This window comes from Zootoca vivipara, chromosome 5 (assembly GCF_965207765.1).
Source record: "Zootoca vivipara chromosome 5, rZooViv2.hap1.1, whole genome shotgun sequence".
NCBI classification, from domain to species: Eukaryota; Metazoa; Chordata; class Lepidosauria; order Squamata; family Lacertidae; genus Zootoca; species Zootoca vivipara.
The window spans coordinates 55,902,760-55,921,724 of NC_142588.1; the positions used below are offsets into that span (position 1 = coordinate 55,902,760).

Here is an 18,965-nt window from a genome sequence, read left to right on the forward strand (position 1 = left end):
CAGCCAGCCATTGCCTCCCTTCCATGATACACCATTCTGCCTTCCCTCTTTCCCACTTTACACTTTTAACCCCCACCTTGTGACAAAATAGCAGCACTGTACGGTCACCGAGAATGCTCAGTTCTTATTAGGCTGTTCTTCGTCTCGCCTGCTCGCTTTAACAGTTTTTGTTTCTAAAGACTTCTTAGTATTTCATTCAATGCTTGGAGTTTCTCAGAGCCTCCTGGCACATGGGTGGTATCTTTTTTGCTAAACAAACACCCACACTCGGATAAGGAGTCCAGTATTAGTATATATAGAACCTTTAATAAAAGTCTGACGCCTAGGTTCTCGTTGCTCTATGCCCATCATCCTTGGAAGAACAGCCGCCAACCTTTTCCTGACAAATGCTTTATTCCGCTGAAAGCTATCCTCAAGAGGAGGAGGATATAAATAGTAGATAAAATGAATAAACAGTTGCACAGCAAGCAGAAATTCAGCAAGCACAACCCTCCCTCTCCCTTTTATTATCATCTCCACACTAGGCAAAGCTATTCCATTTGGAAAATCTGTCCATCATTTAGCTGTTAAGAATACGGAGCTTGCTTAGAGGAAAAGGTGGCAACCTCAGCTGGGAGTTCAGCAGTATAAATACTGTATCAAACAACAGCTTTATGGCAACTGATCAACAACCCCAATCTAGTGAAGGGGTATCTGTGGCCCCCCAGAAATTGCTGGGCTACGACTGTCCACCATCTCTGGCAGTTGGCCGAATCTGATAGAGCCCAAAAATGTTTGGAGAGCAGCAAGTTCCCCTTCCCTGACCTAGTCCAACCTCCTGTTTCTTTGTTTCCTAACAGCGGAGCTTGTTCTGAAGTTATTCATAAGCCTGGGTCACTATGCAGAAAGCACTGCAATAAGGACACATTCTTTCATAAAGCTTTGTAATGTAGATTATACAGTATTGGGTATTTTCATACCCCACCCCATTATTCTCCTTTGCAACATTTTATAAGAAATCATAAATCTTCACAGACATAAAAGCTCTCCTTTTTGCCAGTGAATTTGTATTGTATCTGGGACATGAATATCACAAAAGAGAGAAATATTGACCTAGGGGGTAACATTTATTTTAAGACAGCCAATACTGTTCATTTACAAAATGTTTAGCTTACTCCAGTTTCCTAAACATACATTTAAAAATGCTACTAGAGTTTGTAGCCAACTTGCACACCAATTGCAAGAGATATTTCTATCCTATAACCCTGCACTGCAGACAGTCAATGTTTTTTTTGGTATGGAAGATGCTTTCAGTTAAAGGTTTATTTGTGTTTATTCATCTCCCTCTTTCCAGGGACTGCTTCCTTGAAAGAGGCACTTTGCATTTATCTGTGCTGTGGGAAAACATCTCAGATCCTCCAAACCAACTTCAATCTCAGAAGTACAAGTGCAGGGTTTAAATTGCTGGTAACTCTCCATCTTTTCTGTTAAACCACACATTTCTGAAGGCACTCAAGCCTACAGAATTGTTCAGCTGAAACCTGTCACTTTTAATATGGGGAGGGGTTAAATGCAGTTGGCTCTCCTCGCACTTTTCCTTCTCCGCCATGGGAAGATAAGATTCCCCAATTGCAACAAAAACAAACTTCCAACAGCGGAGCAAGTTTGATGACGTACCAGGCACCAGGTTTGAGAGTCCATTCTCAAAAACCCTTTCACAAGTGACAGTCTCAAGAAAAGCTTTGCTCCCGATTATTCCTAGCTGCTTCAGGGGGAAATTGGTTGTGGGCATCTCATGCTACAGGTTGACCATCCTTTCTGGCTTACGCACCTCTCTCACAGATAGAGATCCTTGCATGTGCAAGGAGAAGATGGGAGCTCCTTGAGTCAAACTTCACACAGTGTCAGTGTGCCACATGTCTCTAGCATTGCCTTGAAAGCAATTTGCTCCCATTAGTTTCAGTGCCCTGAGGAAAGCCACCATTTCTTTGAGACAAGGATGTTGGATTCTGCACGGCAGGCGGGCAGAACAGAACCCAAAAGAAGCAGAGATGTTAGAGATCTGAGGCTCGCACACGGAAGAGTCCAGAAAGTAGAGTCCCCACTAATGAAACCCCTAGAGCAAGGGGATGCGGGTTGGCTCCCAAAGTCGCCGGGCCAAGTCACACGCCTGCTGGATCACAAACTCAGTTGGCACAACGCCCAGGTGGATGGTGAGGAGTTCATAGCACTTCACCACTTCGTTCGCATGGGTCCTGCTGCAGTAACGGAGCAGCTTCCTGAAGGGGTGAGACGGTGGTCAGGAAATGGGGAAGAGGCAGGGCTGCTGGGACAAGGAGGATTCCAAAAGCTTTCCTAGCCCAGTCAGCAGAGGATGCACCACTAAACTAGAGACCACTAAACTAGAGAGGGGGAAATGGCTAAAGCCCACCCATGTAATCCAAGGCAAGTTGAAGGCTTGTGTTCCTCCTCCCTGGTCAAGGGATGATGGGATTTGTAGTGCCAACATCATCTGAAGAGTCACAGGTTTTCCACTGCCAGTTTGGAAATCCCAAAACATGGGATGATGATGATAAATAATATTACCCACTCTATCCCGTCCCAGGGCAAGTTAGAACATTAAAAACAATTAAAAACAACTTACAGACACAGAAATAAGACGGTTCATAAAAATATACTGTACTATACTATAGGCTATAGAAATTCCCATGAGGTTGTAGGCAGCACTCTGTAGAACTGTGTACAGGTGCCAGGATGAGGAAGAGGCTGGGTAATGGTCAAGCTGTAAAAGGATTGCCCTTCTCCTCCAGCCAACCTGGATCTTCTGGCTGGATCTCTCCCCCCAAGCCCCTCATATAACCAATAGTATCTGGGGCACTGGAATCCTTGCTCACCTGTAATAGTCGCCGGCCAATGTCCCAATGGGGGCCGAATCATCCGAAAGCACCGGCACTTCCGTAACCTCCAGCCTGTAACCCTGCAGGGGCGTGGCGGCAGAAAGGAGAGGTCAGGGACGGGACAGGACAGTGGCTTAGGGACCACTGCAGGCTTTCTTAGGCTATGTAGAGGCAAATGTCTCCAGCCCATACTATCCACACCGTAGCAGAGGACACTGTTTATGCACCATGTCAATATCCTATCCTTCCTCCTGAAAGCATCATTTGTAGCCTCAAGTCAACTCTGAACAAGTTAAGATGACTGACTGCAGTTGAATGACCATTTGATGATGGGATTCTTACATCCAGAGTAAGCGCTTAGGAAGTTGCAGGAGATCTCTGCATTTCAAGCCCGCCCACCCTCTCCCCCAAAGCTTCTGCACCTACCATCTCATTCTCAAACCAAAGAAAGTAGGTGCAATAGTAGTCTCCGTCCCGGACTGTCACCGTGGTATAGCCCTTCTGCAAGTAGCTTCTCGCTAGCGCCACCAAGGACCACACCTGGAGAGGAAGAGACAGGGAAGACAAAGAGAAACACGCACCCAGCAGCCCAAGACCTCCCTTTCTGAGCCCTGAATCACCACTCCAAGATTCTTGGTCTCTCCTCCAACTCCCATCACATGCTCACGTTACTGGGAGACCGCCTGTCTCTCGCTGCAGCGAAAACTTTGCAGGCAAGAAAGAAGCAGCAGCTGGGGCTCTTGCATAGGCTAGGGAGCACTTACCTTCTGCTTGATGAAGGCAGGCAAAGGCCCCTTGCCTAGCTCTGAACCAGAGTCCTCTGCGGCACCAAGGGATGGAGCCACCATCTGCCCCACTGTGCGGTCCACGTGGATGAAGTGCACCAGCCCTGGGAAGTCCTCCAGATATGTGGATGGCAGCCAGTTAAGGGCCTGTGGCTGGGGAGAAAGCAGCTGCCCCCTCGCAACTTGGGTGCCTGCCCCACTAGGATCCTCCCCACAAAAACCTCCCAAGGAACTTGGATAATGCAGGGATGGGGTTCTTGACTCAAGTGAGTGATGGAAATCTATCAACGTCCCTCCTTCCCCCAGATCTTAACGTTTGTCCAAGGACAGTGTACTTTCCTGGTACAACCTGAGAACTTTTGCCAGCCTGTTCCCAGCACCTGTAGAACCCATGAAAGAGAACTAACCTCAACATTCACCCACTCCAGCTCTGTGACCAAGAAACAGAATCCTAGAATCGGATGGGATCGTGGAGGGGTCATCTAGTCCAACCCCCTACAAAAAAATTTTTTGGTGCTGCTCAAACCTATGACCCTGAGATTAAGCGTCTCAGGCTCTACCAGCTAAGCAACACCTCCTGGTATTGGTTGGGGATGCTCAAAAGTCCTCTGGGAGAAAAGAAGTGAATGGGACCGGGGAAAAGCATGGAAGGATATGACACTATGGTAACATTGCGCTTGCTCTTCACCAGCAGGAAATCTCTCCAGTCTTGCAGCTTGTCCCTGCCAACAAAAAGGAAGCAGGAATAAGCTACAAGGGCCAAGAGCTCGGTGCACATATTGCCTTCCTGCCCTCGCAGCAAGTGGTGCTTGGTTTCGGAGCCGGAGTTTCCAGCCCCACCTTGGGGGGGAAAAGACAGCAAGCCTTTCAATTCCCCAGTGTTCCTTCCTTTGTTGGCCACTATATGGGGAGAAGCAGGCACTAGCCCTGAAAGTGCATAGGGGTAGGAAGAGATGGGCATTCAGGTGGAGGGTCCGAGAAGCCTCTCAGCAGCCGCCACAAGGAGTGGAGCGTGACTGGGGTGTACCAGCTTCTCCTGGACAGCACTGAACAGATATAAGAGGGGAAGAGAGCTGTGCACAAGGGAACTTCAGGGTGACCTTCCGGCAGCGTTCCTCAATGTTGGGTCCCCAAATGTTCTTGGACTACAACTCCCACCATCCATGGCTAAGCTGGCCAAGGATGATGGGAGCTGTAGTCCACCAACAACTGACCAACACTGCCTTACGGGATATCCAGCATGAGGTGCAAACTCTCAAATGGGTACAAGTTGAAATCTGCCACCGCCACCCTTTCCCGTGTGGTTTTGCCATTGCGCTCCATCCCACTCACCGCGTCAGCTGCTGCACCTGGTCCAGCAAGTTCTGCGGCAGGCCCTGCGTCCCAGAGGATCCGAGAAAGAGCTGCCGATACACGGCACACAGCTGCCTCCGGATGCGGCAGAAGGCCTGCAGAAGCCTGCGCCAAAGAGAGATCAGTGTGCCGATGAAGCAGCGGTGGGACTTGTTTCAGATTGAGGGCCACATTCCCTTCTGGGCAACTTCCCAGGGGCCACATGGCAGGAGCGACGGTGGGGCCAGAGGCAAAAGAGGTCAGAGCAACAAATGCAAAATTTACCTCTGTACAGAAACACTAGTTTTCACGCCCACCTCTGTCCCCCATCCAGGCAAGCCAGAAGCATTATCTGAATTTTGTCACCTACGAAGGGCATTCAGGATCCCTCCCCAATGTCCCTTTTTTTGTGCGTTCATGATTATTTGTGCACATGGTGCTATTGGTGTGTGTGTGTCACATAGCTTCATTTCCAATCAGCGCAGATTCCACAGATTCTTGCTGAAATCCTGCAACATTTCATACCACAGATGTTCTGGAGTTCGGTTACCCCCCCCCCCCCCTTGTTGTGCTACAGCTGCTCTGGACAGCAATAACGTTGTAGCATTAGGGAAGCATTGGAGAACAAACTCACCACTAGTACACTAAGACTACTGTCAAGAACATGTTGCAGGACACACCCGCCACAAAACACCTGTCTAAAGGGAATATCTGCAGCAGTCGCAGAGAAAATGGATTATTTTAAGCAGAAAGCAGTAGGAATGGCCCCAGAGTTCAAACCGTGTTTCATTTGTACACAGTCTCTGTCAATACATCATCTTGGTTAACTTATAGAGGTTAACTTGGTATTGTTAACATTGTCCCCAAGCTGCAAGAACTGTTAAATCCATTCAACTGGTAACTCCATTAGTGTCCCAAGTACAAATCAATAGGTGAAAAGACCAGACTGGTCCTTTTCTCCCCCACTCTATTCAATCGGAATCTTTTTCTCTTCCCCTGTCCCTCAAGCCCCTTTCCCAAATGCACGCCAAATCTTCCCCCGTCAGCTACCAGCCAGGCCTCCTTTGGCCCCTGCCAAAGTTCAAACTCAGCACATGGTTGTCTACTGCATGTCTGGAAGGAGGAGGAGGGTTTGAAGCCAAGCCTTCTCCCTCATGTGCTCTTCGCTATGTGCAGAGGAAGCTTTGTTTGATTGTGTACACACAGGGGAGCTTTCAAACACACATTCGTACGTGGTACTGTCCCAGGAGGGCTATACAATGGGCTAGTTCTGTAAATTGGTTCCCAGTTTTACCTCATATTTTTTGCTCTTCCAGATTTGTCTGCAACCATGTCTCATAGCTGTTGAAAGAGAATTGCTGCGGCGCACGCACACACACACACACACCACAAATCAAAATTTGACAGCAAAGGAGTCTGTTCCCTGCTCAGATCCAGCAATACCAGGAACATTCTCCTTTCCTCACAACAGGTCCAGCCAGCTGCTTCCTTGTCCCAGGACCACAAAACTCACAGGACAAAGGGCCCTTAAGCTTCATAGACCTCCATTCATTCTGTTCATCACTACTACATTTGCATCCTGCCTTTCGTCATGGCTGAACCATCACCTTTCAATTTTATTCTCAGATTAGGCCAAGGCCACCCAGTGAGATTGCAGCTGTGTGGGGACTCTAAACCTAGCTCTCCCTGGTCATTGGGCATCGCTACGCCAGTGCATGGCTGGGGAAGGGTACCCGATTTCCTAAGCTTCAGCAGCCCCCAGGATGCTACCCCCAAATTCTTATCCCAACTCTGTTTTCTAATCTCCCCCACTCCAGCCCAGCCCAACCAGTAGTAACTCACTCGCAGGAACTCCCAGTCTCGTTCCGAGAGAAAGCTCTGTTCTTGAATTCCAGCCAGGTATTCTGCAACTGAGAGAGAGAGAGAGAGAGAGAGAGAGAGAGAGAGAGAGAGAGAGAGAGAGATGTGCTCCTAAGTCCAGCATCATTTCATCTCTTTGCAGGGTCTGCTCTTACCCAGCGGTTCTATTGCCCTTCCTACCCCTGTAAATGGGAGCTCACCCATAGCTCAGGCCTGTTCATGCCTGCCCAGCTCTGCCCCACTAGACACTACATCACGAAGAAGAAGAAGAAGAAGAAGAAGAAGAAGAAGAAGAAGAAGAAGAAGAAGAAGAAGAAGAAGAAGAAGAAGAAGAAGAAGAAGAAGAAGAAGAAGAAGAAGAGGCGGAGGAGGAGTTTGGATTTGATATCCCGCTTTATCCCTTCCCAAAGGAGTCTCAAAGTGGCTAACAATCTCCTTTTCCCTTCCTCCCCCACAACAAACACTCTGTGAGGTGAGTGGGGCTGAGAGACTTCAAAGAAGTGCAACTAGCCCAAGGTCAACCAGCAGCTGCATGTGGAGGAGCGGAGACACGAACCTGGTTCACCAGATTAAGTCTACCGCTCTTAACCACTACACCACACTGGCTCTCTTAGCAGTGTGTTCTCAGAAAGGGTGCTCACTCCAGCACCCTTGTGCCTGGGCAGCTCCTGTGTAAATCAGCCAAACCTCACCTGTGGCTCTTGCCCACCCAACCTCCTGACAAAGTTGTCCATCCGATGCCGGAGTTCCACAAGAACCGGCTGAGAGCGCAGCTGAGGCTTGATCTCCTGCCCGTCTTTCAGCTTCTTCTCCAGCACCATAAATCCATCCAGCAGCTGGTAGATGGAATGTGCCACGTGGGAACTGGGGCTCTGCAAGTCAGAGGGGACATTCAGTGAGATCCTGGCAGGCTGGGCATCATAAACGCTGCTCAGGAGAGCTGGCTCACCTTAGTGAGGAGCACCAGCGAGATTCCTGGCCAGAGAGGCAGGCAGTACATCATGTGGGGCATCATGGGGCAGTAGCCTTCCTTCAAGTTGGCGTCTAGGAAAATTCTCCGCGGATTGGTACCCTCCGACGCCGGAGGCGCCAGAAACTGCAGCGAATCCTCAGCCATCTGGGGAAAAGATTAGCATGCCGTTGTCACGGAACTGGGAACTGTCTGACCGGACGTAGAGCATTCTTGGGTGAAGTGTCTCAAGGACTCCAGTTTCTCCACAATTTTGGGAACTAAACGGCTGCTCCTTGAACAGGAAAGTGAAGCAATAGCTCCATCTAGTGCCAATTCTAGGAAACAAGCAGAGTGACTCAATTCCACAGGCAAAGGAAGTGGGGAGGGAAACAGAGCTCAGAGGAAAGGAGGCCTCCAGAGTCAAGTTAGTTCACCCACCCCACCTCACCACCCCCCACCATCCTTCAAGCCAAAGCAGGACAGCGCCCCACCTACTTTAAAGCAGAGGCGAGGAAACCTGTGGCCTTCCAGGTGTCCTTGGACTTCTACTCCCCATCAGCCCCAGTCAGCACAGCCATTCATCTGTATCCCAACACCTGGAGGGTCACAGGCTTAAGGTCCTGGGCTCAAAGAACATGCAGCCTCAGAGCCCAATTCCATTCCTCCTTGCCCCCCAACTACCACTAGGATCTCTTCAGCTGGAATGGGAGAGTCCCCTTCCCTGTTGATGGGATCCTGGCTGAGGTAGGGGGTGGGATTAGGGGCTACAGACATGAAAAACAGGACATGCCTAGCTCCAAATCCCAGCTAGCTAACTGCTCCCACGCGCATGCTGCTGGTAATTGTGGCGCAGTATGAATGCATAGACCTGTTCCCCTGCCAGTTTTTCCCATCTGCATTTTTTTTTGGGAGGGGGGGGGAGAGGGCAACTGAGGGGATGTTGTTCCAACCCTTTCCCTGCAAGGCCAGGAGATCTCGAAGGGCTCTCTTGCCCATTCTTATCCCCTCATTTAAGCCCCAAGGTCATCCACGCAGACACCCTGTTCTGCCAGCATAGGGAATGTTAACTTTACTGCAATGTGCTTCGGTGAGCTTTATATGCAATTTTCATGACACCACGATGGTTGCATTTATGGTACGTTAATGGTTCGGGTGGTAGGGAAGGTTGTCCCAGATTTCACAGTACTGGGAAGTATAGAAAGTATAGAAACACTTAAGAGTATAGAAAGAAAGCAGCACCTCTATCAAGCAAACTGGGAAACGTGATCATAAGGGATCCCTAATGCCTGCTGCCCTGAAATCCTTGTGGTATGGATCCTCTTTGTCCAGCTTTCATTATCAGAGTTTCTTTGTTGCCGTTTCTCATCGCATGTGGTGCTTTGCACAACTCTGAGGAAGCTGCTTCCATTCATTTCCCCATTTGTGGGGGACATAACCACAAGCTGCAAGGCTGATGCTTGCAAATAGCTATGAGGGTGCTGAAAAAAACCTGATCATGTTCCATATGATCTGGCTACAAGAGAAGTAAAGGTAAAGGGACCCCTGACCATTAGGTCCAGTCGTGACCGACTCTGGGGTTGCGCGCTCATCTCGCATTATTGGCCGAGGGAGCCGGCATATAGCTTCCAGGTCATGTGGCCAGCATGACAAAGCCACTCCTGGCAAACCAGAGCAGCACACGGAAACACCGTTTACCTTCCCACTGTAGCGGTTCCTATTTATCTACTTGCATTGTACACCTGTACAAGAGAAGTACAGGTGGCCAAAACATACACACACACAAAAAACCCCACAGACCCAGAAGAGAATGTAAAGTAGAAATGGAGAGAGCAGAAAGGGAGGCCCAGCAGAAAAATCCAGAGCTGTGATCCCAATCCCAAAAGCACATACCTGGATGTCAGCAGAATTCGTCTCCCCCTCACCCTGAAAGTCCACACCATCAGCCCAAGCCGTGCTTCCTTCAGACAAGAGAGAAGAGACACCAGATACCCCCAGCACCACAGGTGGGAACAGTTACGGTGGCTGTCAACAGCAACTAACAAAAGACTCGGAACATCATTTTGATCCAGGTACCTCCTAGCTGGGGCAGCACCAACACTTAACCCCAACCTTTGGCAGGCGCTATAGGAAATTGCTTTTACAGCCACACTTGCACGCCTTTTGAGTGCCAGCCAAGCAGCAGGGCAGTGCCCCTTTCCAAAACAGGGAGGGGGAAATCAGATTACCACACAGTCACCACTCAGTCAAGCCAGCTGATGAGCAAGTCACCCTTTCTTTCTTTCTTTCTTTGCATTCTGACAGCTGTCCCCAGATCTACAGGAGACCACAGTCGCTTCTCAGACTCCTTCACACTGACCCAAAACTCACCTGTGCTCTGTTGGCTAGGGGAAGCCTTGGGGGTGAAGAACTCCTCGGGCATAGAGAGATCATCTGCTACCTGAGGGAGGGCGTAAGGGAGGGTATGGGAGGGAACAGACTCAGCACGAGCCCAGGCTGGCTCCCTCCCCATGTGCCAAAATAGGTTCCACCATGGGATCCCAGTAGAAAAATGATGGGGGTTTCACCATTCCTAGCAAATAATGAACCACATATCATTTGCCACAGCAACATCCTAGTCTCCCCTGCTTCCCTCAGGTTTTAAAGCTAAGCCTACAACCCAAATCCTGATCAACCATAAATTCCAAGGACCCAGGGTTAAGCCTTTGGGATGGGAGGCCCAAAGCCCAGCTGATACTCACTTGTTCTTGGGAAGATGCATGGGAACAAAGGCTGTTCGTTGGGGTGCTTTCAGTGCTATGGAGCCTCTGGAGACTTGGCTCATCCTCTGAGAACTGAAAGAGACAGGCTCAGCCATTTTTGGACAGCTGCCAGGACTCGCCCACCAATGTAGGCCAAGATCCTTCCTGCCCATTTATTAATAAAAATCTTGCCTTTTATAGTGTCTCTATCCTCACAAGGCAGCTTAGTCTCATTCCTTATACTATGAAATAGCACGTTTCTAATAAAGCAGCACAAAACGTTATCGTGAAAAATGCTAACATTAAAGTAAAATGGCAGCAAATAATGTGCAAACACTGAGCTCCATGAAATTTTCCAAAGGCAGATCTGAATTGTTTCTTTACAGAAGTGTTTGAGGACCCCCTAAAAATGAACAAGGAACCTGTGCCGATCCATTGTTTTAATTTCCCACAATGCTCTGGACTCAGCCCAGGACATTATGGGAAATTAAAGTGGTGGTTACGAGGCTTCCTCCAAGGAGCTCAAGGTGGCATATAAGAAACTGGACCAAATTCATTCAGTGGGAATTTGGACATGGGTCTCTGTGGTTAATGATTAATCCACAATGATTCTCTGTGACATTTAGCTATTCAGGCATCTAGACAGACTTCACAACAGCTCTTAATGAATGTTGCTTTGTTGGATATGATTTATTTATTTTAAAGTTATTGTGACTTTTATATTGGAACAGATTAATTACTGTTTGATGTTTTATTATGTTTTTGTGTTGGAAGCCGCCCAGAGTAGCTGGGGCAACCCAGCCAGATGGGCAGGGTATAAATACAAATTTTGTTAATTATTATTATTAATCCAGGGTACCCATCCCAGCTCCTGTTTAGATTTAATTAATTTTTATTTAAATATTTAAATAAATATGCTTGCCACTTAGGTCATAGCCCTCCCAAGGTGGCTTATACACCAAATATAATATACATTTTAAAAACCCATCCAAATGTGAAATCTAGTTACAGTAGCAGCCCCTCAAAATACAGAAAACACAATTTAAACCTTTTACCAAAGCCTGTAGCCACATCCTTAAAAGTCTGCATGAAGGCCTGTATTGCAGAGGCAAGTGCAATTCACTTGGAAGACAGCTCTGTGACAGTAAAATACCACCATGCTCCCAGAATCTCACTTACGCCCAACTCCACACAGCTCAGTCCAGCTCAAGGTCGCTGCCTGAGAAGATCCCAAAGAGGAATCTCCGCAAACACAGAGCCCCTTGTATGGATGTGTCCCCTTCCCCACCTGGGCAGGTACCTGGGAGGCTGGCAGCTCCTCAGAAGCGTTGCTGGGATACAGATCTTGCACAATGAGAAGGAGCGTGAGCAAGTCAGCAGGCCGCAGAGAGCTGGCATTCCGGCTAGGAGGCAGGTAAAAGAGAAGAGGTGAAGGCACGGCCATCTCTTAGGGGAGCCACATATCGGAAGGGGGGATATCCTTCTAGAGACAGAGGGAGGAGGACAACCAGAGGCCCAGGGTGGTCTGTCTGGCACTGAAGCAGAGGTGCGGGGTGCCAAATGAGGCAATGGGCACAGTGGAAGATTCCGGGCCTGGCATCTTGCCTCAGGGGAGGATGGGGAGACTGCAGAGAGGAGCTGGGGGTTTACCTGGAGTAAAAGGCAAGGAGCTTGGTGTGCACAAGCAGGAAGGCATGCACGACTTCATGCCCAGCACGCTCTGGGCTGCCATTGATGTGCTGCACGACCTGGCGCTCCAGGAATTCAATGCACTGCTCACACAGCTGAGGGTGGATCAGTCGCTCCACGGCCTAAAGAGGGTGGCGCAGAGGAACAGGTTTGCAGCACAAAGTCTTCCCTCCCAGCGCTGGGATGTATGGTCCCTTAAGCAGAGCCCAGGCAGCAATTATCGTGAGGCACACAACATGAAAAGCCCGCTTCCCCAGCTCCATCAGTCTACGCAGATTCAGGACATGCATTCCCTTCTAGGCCTGACTAGACAAACTATCCACAATGCTACCCACTTCAGGGGTAGGGAACCCAGGCCTGGGGGGCCCTTTATCTGGCCTCCAGGACTCTTCCAAAAACACACCCTTCCTCACACTGGGCTTCTTAGGGAGGAAGGGTGGGATATAGATCGAAAATTTAATTTAATGCTGATAATGCATCTTGCTTTCCCTGGATGCAGAGGTGTTGAGGGTGTGTTGTAGCCTCTGGTTTTGGCATGCCTGGAATGTAGCCTAGTAGACAATGGTAAGAGACACATCCATTGCTCGATGCTCTTTTGCTTCTGGCCCCACAGACGTGTGTTGGAAAAGGTGCCACATCCCTGTTCTAGAGGGCAACACACCCCTATCCTGGCTTGCTCCATCCATCTTAGGCTACCCAGTAGAACAACTGCATCCCTGGCTTCATTCCAACAACCACTCATCGACTGCCCCAGTCCACTTTACCTCCACAGCAAAGCTTTGGTCATCCTGGCGGAGCTGGTGATGGGTCTGAAGGAGGCTCTGAAACAGTCCCCAAATGTGAGCCCGCTGCTCAGAATCCCCTGGGCGCAGCCTACAAAGCAAGAACCCACAAAATCAGTGGAGGTGAACGGTTACCTCCAAGGCAGAGACAGAAATCCTCAAACTTACAGATTGTGTTAAAATTATGTAATGTTACATAAAATGGTGCATAACTGTTGTATTGGATTCAAGTTACTGTGAAGAATGAACACACAGCTGAAAGCATGTATTTTTCCACTGCAAAAATGGGGTGAGTTAAGTTTTATGTTTTTGGGGGACAATTTCCAAGTGTTTACTTATGTTAATGAAGTAGCCCACACCACTCAGAGTAGTTTTTCAAGCCCACACAGATCTCCCTGAGCATTAATCAAAATCCAGCAAGCTGGAAAATAGAGGATTCTTTTATTTGTAGCTGAAATGATTGGTTTTTGGCAAAGATTGAGCCTTATACTGCAACCAGTATATGTAAGAATAAAAATGTGTAACTGAGACAATGTATACTTTATTGTTTTTGTAAAGTTTAAACCAGATTTCTGCAAGTAAGGCTTTCAAATAGGCATCCCCAAACTTCGGCCCTCCAGATGTTTTGGACTACAATTATCATCTTCTCCGACCACTGGTCCTGTTCGCTAGGGATCATGGGAGTTGTAGGCCAAAACATTTGGAGGGCCGCAGTTTGGGGGGGTGTGCTTTAAAACTTATGCGGAGAATTTATTTCTACGTAGTCAAATCAGACAGTGAACTTCTTCTGGCTACATTCATAATCTTCAGATTGTACCCTGGTCAAAGTCAGCTACCTGCCTGTGGAGCAGAGAGGCCATACAATTCATCTTTCCTTGGTTTTTTCTCACCTGTGTAACCATCCCCAGATTTTGTTGAGAGCTGCACTCAAACCCCCAAACAGATCCTACTTTACTGTTACTTTTCTGCAAATTATAGGGAAGTCAGGCTGTTCTGCCTCAGGCTCTTTTCGTGTGCATATAAACCATAATTTGCACTATGGCGACATCCCATGCAGCTACTGCTCAGTGTTCCAAGAATACTGCTCTCACATGGGCGGGGTTGTTGCATTAACTTCATGCACCAGGAGGTTATGTGCCCAGGAAGTATGACAGATATGGATCTAGTCTCACACATGCCAGCTGTGTGGAACAGCACCAAGGAGAAGCTGCTTTCCTGTGGCTCAGCACACTGGGACTTTAGTGTTACAGGGGCCTGAGAAGATCACATGGAAAGCAGGCCCTGTATGCTGTGAACAAAACATCCCATCCAGGGATGGAGGAAAACAAGCTCATCACAAGGAAGGAAGGAAGGAAGGAAGGAAGGAAGGAAGGAAGGAAGGAAGGAAGGAAGGAAGGAAGGAAGGAAGGAAGGAAGGAAGGAAATCCCTGCTCTGGCACGGTAACTCACTCTCTGCGGAAGAGGTGGTTGTCGAGCGTGACTAGTCCAAAGTGAGCTTCAGCCAGTCTCCTGAGCACGTACAGCTTACGGCGCAAGTCATCCTCGCTCTCAGAGCCATCGCCGTTCACAGCAATGTACAGGCACTCACCAAACTGTAGAAGCAGCAAGAGGATTGCTACCTCAGTCATTACAAGATGAACACAGATGTAAAATTATCATGGAAACATCTAAAGTCCCCTTTGCTTCAAAAATATTGATGCATTTTAGTGCTTATTTAAATAAAGCAGATGTGCGCATTGTCATGTTGTTCGGATGCAATGCCCAATTATCATCTTCCAAAGCAACTACTCTATTCCAAACTAAAAAATGGAAAGCGTAATGCTGGTGGTCAACAAAAGAGATTTAATGACTCTCAGGGCAAGTCTTTTAAAAATGTAGTATAAACAGCACTCCAAATTGAGAACAGCTTTTACCAAAGGTGTGGTGGACTTTGAAGACACTCAAACTCAGGAAAAAAGGGAGAAACTTGCTAAGAAGGCACATTTGGCAAACCCTCATCTTGATCAACTCCTGCCTGGAAACCTATGTCCCCACTGTGGAAGGACGTGTGAATCCAGAATTGGCCTCCACAGTCACTTATGGACTCACTGTTAAGACCGTGTTCATGGAAGACAATCTTACTCAGCTACGAGTGATCGCCAAAAAAGACGACCTTCCTGCGATTGCAGGAACAAAGAAAAGGCGCTTGGATGACACCCACCCACCCCAATTGAAATAATATGGGAGGCCTCATGTATCTGCATTGGCTAGCCTCTACCTTCCACTGCTAATACATGCCTGAAGGTGACTTAGTCTGACTACTAAATTCCTATCAACGTCTATACATTTCTAAGCACGTGGCCCATTCGGTTACCATATGTAACACATAGAGATGTTTGCCATTTTCAGCGGAGAAGCAAGTGTATGTGTCCCCTAGTTTCTCTAGTAGCGTTGTGCAGGAGATGATTATGGGGGCAAACAGTGTGTTGATGCTGTCTTCCAGAGCGGGGGCCTGTGGAAAGAAAAAGAGGGACAAGCTGCAGTCACTGTGCCCTGCCAAGTCCTGCCATATCCCATGTGCATATGCATGGACACCCATGGACAGGCCATAACCCAGTTCCCTCCCAGCTAAATATCTATGTATCATATCCATAAGCCATCTAAGGACTTGGGTTTTCTGGGCAGTGTACTGTTGAAAGCAATTAAAACATGGCATTCATTTAATTTAAAAAATGCAAATACAAAAGCAAAACTAGAACAGTAAAAAATAAGCTGATCCTATATAGACAAGCCCCAAAGCTTTTATAAGCATACACACATCCATCTCCAGTACACTTTCCCCCATCACTCCAGGAACTTTGCAGAACATCTTTCTCAAGCTCTGAACACAATGCCAGCAATGTCATTTTGGCCCTGCATCCATATACTCTGGTCCGTTTCCCTCCCTTCCTTTAAATCTCACCTCACCACCACCTTGATCATGGCCCCCAAAGCGCTGGTGCAGAATTGCCATGAATTCTGGGTCAGCCCAGTAGAACAGGACCTCTGCCACCTCACTAGTAATCAGCACACACTTCATCTGCAAATAAATATATGCATTAATCCAGGCCCCTGGTACGAGGCCCCTCCTTAGCTTCCTGGTCCAAATGTCAACCCAAGCTGGAATTCAACTAAACAGTTGCACTGGCACAAAGATTAACACTAGCACAATGGGATCCCCCACCCTGTCCCCAGACCTGCTCTAGAGGACTAGAGGGAACAGCAGAACAAATTTAGAGTTAACAGAGGGAAGAGAGTCCATTTTGCTCAGCCCAACCCTATGATGTTTCAGTATGCATGTGAATCTGTCCTGCAAAATTCTGACAGTCTGGAGGTGACCTTTCTTGGAGAGTGGGGGAAGGAGGCAGGTGAGGAACACAACATAGGCTTGCAAGTTCATTTGTAAAAGCTGAGGGTTATCACTCCACAGGAAACACTGGAAGCACTCCCCACACCAGGGAAATACATGTCCTGGATTCTTTGCCTTTGACAAACACTCCTTCTCTCCCCCTGCCAATAGATGGGCTTGGAGGCTTAATTTCCAGTAGCCTGCATCTTCCCTACTGCTCACAAACCCACAGGCATCCTTGTGCTATTGGGCAGTTGGAACAACTGTGTTTGTATTTAATTCTCTGCAGGTATGAAATGGTAGAATTTTCTTCCCCATTTAGTATTGCATAAATTGAAGATAAAGAATATAAAAGGGACAAGATGACCATCCAAAATCACTGAACCAACTTTTTTTTTGCATCCATTTGTCTCCAGTGACAATGGAGGGATGTGCCTTTGGGGGCAAAATCAAACCTTTGGAGAGTTACAGCGCCTGTTGTGGCTGTAAAAACCCATACAGTAGACACATGTTTTGTTGCAGCTGGGGCGGACTGCAAGCTGAGCAAAATGCAGCGTGTAAAACAAGGGCTGCTGTTACTTTGGACGGAAAACTGGGTTACTTTAGTAGCGCGGCGGCGTAAAAGAAAGGAAGCTCTCTTAAGTAATCGTCCTGGGCTGCCCGGGTCTGATCCAAGCCTCCCTTCCCAATAGCCAGACGCAACGAAACTAAACCTTTTTTTGCCCAAACTTGGGGTGGAAAGAGGACATTCAGGCAGGTCCACTGTTCGCTGCAGGAACTGGAAGCAGTAGCAAGCGAGGGGGAGGAAGCCCCGTTGGCTACGAAGTGCCAAGATCCCGCGGAGATCGCCCTCCCCGCACGCCACGGAAGGCGAAGGGGCGCCTCCGGGCCCGCGCCGACAGCCCTACCTTCCCCGCTCCAGAGATCCGCCGACGAGCGAGGCGGTTCCCCGGAATCAGACGCAGCCGGCGGTAACCGTGCAGGCTGCTGGGCGATCCTGTCCCGAAGGGGCTCCACGAAAGCAGCCCCGAGGAAAAGCGCGCGTGACTCCTTCCCGGGGAAACATGTCAGCAGCCGCGGCGACTCCGCCCGGGCCGGGGCGGGGCGAGGAGCTCCTCCTCCTCCTCTTCTTCCTCCTCCTCCTCCGAGACTGAGTGGAGGCGCTTGGCGAGGCTGCCTTGGAACGTGCTGTCGCCTCACCTGGCGCAGGGGGCGGAGAGGCGCAAACTCAGCCGGGACTAAACTTCTGCGAAGATCTTGGGAAGTAGCTGCGCCCGCTCAGCCAACCACGGCCTTTGAAATGGGGGCGGGGCGGGGCGAAGGCAGGATTGCTTTGCAGCGATTGGGCGCAGAGGGAGAGGGAGGCAGGTTGTGCACCTGGACGCGCCCCGGCCCTGGAACCGCAGGGCTGGCAAGGAAGGGCTTTCCCGTGCTCTAGGTTCGCTGCTTTCTTTGGGGGAGCAGCTCCCAAGGTTCATGCAGTGCCGGGCTATTTTGCACGCCAGGCAAGGCCCTAGCTACTTACACCGCCCTCCAAAATTTGCTATGTTCAAATTTCCAAAAAACAAATGTATTGTAGAAACGGTAAGAGTACCGGATTTACGTATAAACTAAACAAGCTATAGCTTAGGGCCCCACTCTCTTGAGGGCCCCCCAAAAATTAAAGAAAAAAAACCCTGGATGTACATTTCCAAAATATAAGATATACTGTATAAAATATAAGATAAAAACAAATAAAACCTACATGCAGCAACAGTGTTTTGTGTTGTGTAGGCTCCTATTTCTAGGTGCAAAATGACTTTAAGTACCTATTAGGTCCATAAATTACCATATATTCAACACAAAAAACAGTGGGAATTTGTTGTTGACAAAGGACAGCTGGACATATAAAGGGCCCCATTACCTTCAGTAGCTTAGGGCCTCATCAAACCTAAATCTGGCCCTGGGTAAGATTATTCAAAATATAAAATAACAGTACGTAAAGTATTATCAGTAATTTATAAGATAAGGTAAAGGGACCCCTGACCATTAGGTCCAGTTGTGACCGACTCTGGGGTTGCGCGCTCATCTCGCATTATTGGCCGAGGGAGCCGGCGTATAGCTTCCAGGTCATGTGGCCAGCATGACAAAGCCGCTTCTGGCAAATCAGAGCAGCACATGAAAACTCCGTTTACCTTCCCGCTGTAGCGGTTCCTATTTATCTACTTGCATTTTGATGTGCTTTCGAACTGCTAGGTTGGCAGGAGCTGGGACCAAGCAACAGGAGCTCACCCCGTCACAGGGATTCGAACCGCCGACCTTCTGATCAGCAAGCGCTAGGCTCAGTGGTTTAACCCACAGCGCCACCTGTGGGTATATACTGTTACAAAAACTGAGGTCTGTGTCCCAGATGGCTGCCTAGTTGGCCTAACGATAACACTGGTGCTGTGGCTTCACTGGTGCCAAGCATGCTACAAGGCACTACTTCCTGTTGCATATCCTGCGCTGTATACCCTTCTCAGCCTGCCCCCCACCATTATGCCTTTAATATGCAAATAGGGAATCTCTGGCTTTCCAGACATTGGACTAAAACTCCCATCATCCC

At 48.6% G+C, this 18,965-nt stretch overlaps 1 protein-coding gene across 4 annotated transcripts; it reads right to left on the minus strand.

The window, feature by feature from the left end:
* Positions 1-374: 374 nt before the first annotated feature.
* HPS1 (HPS1 biogenesis of lysosomal organelles complex 3 subunit 1) lies at positions 375-17,485 on the minus strand. 4 transcript variants are annotated; one of them, XM_088670661.1, is made up of 19 exons: positions 17,290-17,482; positions 15,956-16,072; positions 15,368-15,505; positions 14,464-14,606; positions 12,997-13,105; positions 12,194-12,354; positions 11,844-11,946; positions 10,544-10,636; positions 10,173-10,242; positions 9,696-9,763; positions 7,803-7,970; positions 7,546-7,725; positions 6,836-6,903; positions 4,994-5,119; positions 4,313-4,383; positions 3,641-3,780; positions 3,303-3,416; positions 2,874-2,956; positions 375-2,258 (listed from the first exon to the last, which is right to left on the minus strand). In XM_088670661.1, exons 2-19 carry the CDS (start codon positions 16,070-16,072, stop codon positions 2,096-2,098), a joined length of 2,115 nt encoding a protein of 704 aa, XP_088526787.1. In that variant the 5' UTR covers positions 17,290-17,482; the 3' UTR covers positions 375-2,095. The 4 variants fall into 4 exon arrangements, with proteins under 4 accessions (XP_088526787.1, XP_088526791.1, XP_088526789.1 ...); XM_088670665.1 differs by lacking the exon at positions 10,173-10,242 and having other exon boundaries at positions 17,290-17,485; XM_088670663.1 differs by lacking the exon at positions 9,696-9,763 and having other exon boundaries at positions 17,290-17,441.
* Between the last annotated feature and the right edge of the window lie 1,480 nt (positions 17,486-18,965).